This window comes from Seriola lalandi, unplaced genomic scaffold, assembly GCF_002814215.2.
Source record: "Seriola lalandi dorsalis isolate HSWRI2012SDOR001 ecotype SW California unplaced genomic scaffold, Sedor1 jcf7180002054505, whole genome shotgun sequence".
NCBI classification, from domain to species: Eukaryota; Metazoa; Chordata; class Actinopteri; order Carangiformes; family Carangidae; genus Seriola; species Seriola lalandi.
In genome coordinates, this window is record NW_019525058.1 from 109,393 (window position 1) to 113,771 (window position 4,379).

Sequence of the window (4,379 nt, forward strand, 5' to 3'; positions counted from 1 at the left end):
GGAGAAGGTTTGTAAGAGTCGAGTCCCGACAGGAAACAAACATAAAGGCCGGCCGAATGTTTTCAAGATAAAAGATTTAAGGTTTGGTGATTTTCAATATTTCCAATAGTTTCTTTATTTCCCGGAGAATTTTTTCTTCCACTTCTTTGCTCATGAAAAGACATTTTGCTGATGCATGGTTTCAACACGACACCAAAAAAGCACAGAGTCAGAAGCAACAAAAAGTTATTATAAGTTATATTTCTACACACTTGGATCAATATTACAGATTCATTAATGTATAAGCAGCATTTAAACTGTTCTTTAATCTGCAACGATGCATCATAGTTTCTAAACCAACCGCTGGTTTTGTTTTATAAAATCTTAATCTGGAAGTAGTCGATAAATAAATGAGGTGGAGTAAGAAGACAGTGAAGCACGTGACTGAAATGTGTTTTAACCAGCAACTAAAAAAGAACTAGCAAAACTATTTAAAGCTTGAAAACTAATACGACCTGTGAGACTGGACTCTGTCTGTGTGTCTGCATCTGTTTCACAGATGATTATTAGTTGAGCTAATCTCATCTACTTCATGTTCTTTCAGGGAGTTCATGTCTAAATATAAACGATTAAAGTTGATCTTCTGCATAAAATCAGAAGTAAGAAGTGATGAAGTGGAATAAAAAGTAATGAAATGTAGAAGGAAAATACTTGAAGACGTATTCAGTTTGTTTCCACTGAGTTCTGTTTAAAAAAAACAAAAACAAAATCTTAATCATGAACTTTGCTTTGGTTTGAACCTTCCTACTTTTTGCATCTGTTCGATTTTTGTGCATTTTTCATCATTTATTTTGAAAGATTTATTATTGTTGTTTACGTACTGAACTTTAAACTAAACGGAGAGAAAGTACAAAAGGAAATATTCAAGTAAAGAAGCTGAAACAAAAACACCTGAGTCACGTTCAGTCGAGGCTTCGGCGTCTGTTTTCCCGCCGTGCACGGTTTAATCTCACTGACCTCTGTCTCATAGACTTCTTCTTTTGTGTGAACGATACTGCGAGTTCAGTGAAGTGATGTTTTATTTACACAGCAGAATTATCCTCGGAGCACTCAGGCTGAAATATTTAATATTAGAGCCTCAGAGGGAAACCTGCAGGCCCCATTATGCAAATCTGGGCATCACTTGTGGGCCGTCCACACTTTGGCACAAGAGGAACACAGAGTCTGCCCTAATGGCCCATACTCAGTAAACACCATCCCTCTCCCATGTGGATTAGAGACAACAAAAGATTAGCACTATTTGCAAATATACAGCTGAGTTCAAAGGCTCTCTCTCTCCCCTCGCTTCCCTTCTTTTGTTTGAACACGCAGCTTTGAATGAGCGGAGCATCACATGCTACAGACTCAAACAGATATTTAGGTATTAATCTATTAAATCCCAAACCTCACACCAGGCAGCAGAGTCAATATTTGAACATCTGTAAAAGCTGGAAAAGTTTGGATTATTATTTTTTTTTTTGGTTGAGGAGAAAAATACGTTTTAGCTTAAAAAGTAAAAGTTGATTTAAAAAAAATAAATAAAAATTTAAATCTGTTATATTGTAGAAAGAGGTTCAGTGTGGTGTGTGGGCGGCGTTTGGAGACGTTGAACCCGCTGCAGAGAGAGGCGAGGTGTGTGCGCTAAAGCCACGCCCCGCATCCCCATGAGGTCCCTGGGGGCCCTTAAATGATGAGGCCTCGAGGGCTCAGGAACCAGTGTCACTCCTCGGGCCTGATCTCTCTCTCTCTGTCTGTCAGCGGCTTTTTGTTTTGAAACTGGTTCTTGGATTCACGTCGAACTCGCTCTTAACACTTGTGGAAATATGACTTCATCCAACGCCGACCAGCGCCTGGAGCATCTCCTCAGCGCCGTGGAGAGCGAGTTCCAGAAGGGCAGCGAGAAGGGAGACGCCTCGGAGAGGGATATTAAACTGACGCTGGAGGACGCAGACCTTTGGAACAAGTTCAAAGAGTTGACCAACGAGATGATTGTCACCAAAACTGGAAGGTAGGTTCAACGAAGCTGCGTTTGTGTTTTACGCACATTTTTACGCACGAGGTTTTTTAAACGTAAGAAGCAGAAATTCGTTCGTAAATAAGAAATTGTAGTTGATTTTAAAGGTTGTAAATTAGTTTTTTTTAATTTGATATCAATCAGACTCACACACACACATGAGCTCTGTCATAACTGCTGCTCCTGAGGCCTCGGAGGCCTCGCGAGTTTTTTTTTAGAAATGGAGCCGCGTGTGATTCGGTTGAACTTCAGTAAAAAATTATAAAACAAACTCTTTACAAACTCCGCGCTTCTTCTCTGCAGGAGGATGTTTCCGGTGCTGAGGGCCAGCGTCACGGGCCTGGACCCTAACGCCATGTACTCGGTGCTGCTGGATTTCGTAGCCGCGGACAACAACCGGTGGAAATACGTGAACGGGGAGTGGGTCCCCGGCGGCAAACCGGAGCCCCAGAGCCCCAGCTGCGTCTACATCCACCCGGACTCCCCCAACTTCGGAGCGCACTGGATGAAGGCGCCGGTCTCCTTCAGCAAAGTCAAACTGTCCAATAAACTGAACGGGGGCGGACAGGTGAGGAGTCATGATCATGTGAAAGGCTCAAAGGCCCGAAGCAGCTCTAGTAACTGACTGAGATTCATTCTAGCAAGTTAATAATAAAATAAACTACTGGAATATGATTTTTACTCTCTTTCTCAAAACCCTTGTTCTTATTTGAGGAGTTGAAGGATTTCTTCAGTGTTTTGAAACATGACAAATGAATGTGGATCATTTTTATCAAGAGAAAGATGCTTAATTCAATGAGATAAACCTGATTCCATGTCATTCTCCTGCTGATTAAAACGATGCTCAGAGCTAGTGACAAATAATAATATTAACATGTATTTTCTTTTGAATATTCTCTATAGATCATGTTGAATTCTCTGCACAAGTACGAGCCGAGGATACACATCGTGAAGGTCGGAGGGATCCAGAAGATGATCAGCAGCCAGTCTTTCCCCGAGACACAGTTCATCGCCGTCACCGCTTACCAGAACGAAGAGGTCGGTCGTGCAAAATAAAACCTCACGATCACCGATCACACTGTCTCAAACATCGAGTGAAACGCTAACAAGCTTCCTGTCACGTTCTGTTCCACAGATCACTGCTCTGAAGATAAAGCACAATCCCTTCGCTAAAGCCTTCCTGGACGCTAAAGAACGGTACACGCTGATGCTCAGATCATCCACTCAGTGTTAAGTCAGTTGGCTCTAATGGTGCAGCATCTAATATTATTGTTTCTGCTTGCAGGAGCGACCATAAGGAAGTCCCTGACCACAGTGCGGACAGTCAACAGTCCGGCTACTCTCAGCGTGAGTTTCTTTTATTCCTACGTTTCTGTTTCTAAACTCGATGCCGGGTCAGAGTCTGAAATTCCCGGCGGTGTGTTTGACTCGATCGTGTCCGTTTGATTCCGCAGTTGGAGGTTGGTTCCTCCCGGGCCAGAGTCCCATCTGCCCCAGCAGCAGCCCCCCTCAGTTCAGCGGCACGGCGGGCCACTCCTCCGGCTCCTACTGCGAGCGCTACTCCAGCCTGAGGAGCCACCGGACCGCCCCGTACCCCAGCCACTACCCCCACCGCAGCTCCAGCACGAGTAAGACCCGCTCATATACTCTCTGCATGTCATGTGTGTCACGTTCAGGTGTTTAAATAAAGAGGAGAGCTGGTTGTTAACGTGGTGTGTGTGTGTGTGTGTGTGTGTGTGGTTCGTTTTTCAGACACCTACATGGACAACACTTCAGGTTCTCTGCCGACGCACGACAGCTGGTCTGCTCTTCAGATCCCCAACTCCACAGGCATGGGCACTCTGTCCCACAGCACCAACTCCACATCCAACTCCAGGTGAGCCTCCGCACCAGATGTGGCTCAAACAGCAGCGCACATCTGCAATCAGAGAGGCAGTTGGTGTTTATCACTTCAAGCTGTTCGGTATCAATGTGTTTTCCCCCCTAATCCAAACCTTCCTGTCTCTTCCGCCCACAGTCAGTACCCCAGTCTATGGTCAGTAGCCAGCACCACCCTCACCCCGTCAGGCTCGGCCTCGGGCTCCATACCCGGAGGTTTGACCTCCCAGTTCCTGAGGGGCTCCTCCTACACGGGCCTGACCTCCTCGCTGCCCGTCTCCTCGCCTTCCTCCATGTACGACCCCAGCCTGGGCGAGGTCGGGGTCGGGGAGGCCCAGTTCGAGAGCTCCATCGCCAGGCTGACCGCGTCCTGGACGCCCGTGGCCCAGAGTTACTGAGCGGCCGGAGACTCCACTCTTCTGTTGCTCGGCCGCTCGTCGCCCCCTCTCCTGAAGGCTGCGAGGCTCCG

At 46.1% G+C, this 4,379-nt stretch overlaps 1 protein-coding gene across 1 annotated transcript; it reads left to right on the forward strand.

Moving 5' to 3' along the window:
- The first annotated feature begins 1,408 nt into the window (after positions 1–1,408).
- tbxta (T-box transcription factor Ta) lies at positions 1,409–4,373 on the forward strand. The gene is made up of 8 exons (XM_023413219.2): positions 1,409–2,026; positions 2,336–2,600; positions 2,936–3,070; positions 3,168–3,229; positions 3,318–3,379; positions 3,487–3,660; positions 3,785–3,908; positions 4,050–4,373. The coding sequence occupies exons 1-8, from the start codon at positions 1,842–1,844 to the stop codon at positions 4,306–4,308; spliced, it is 1,266 nt and encodes a 421-aa protein (XP_023268987.1). The 5' UTR covers positions 1,409–1,841; the 3' UTR covers positions 4,309–4,373.
- Positions 4,374–4,379: the final 6 nt, after the last annotated feature.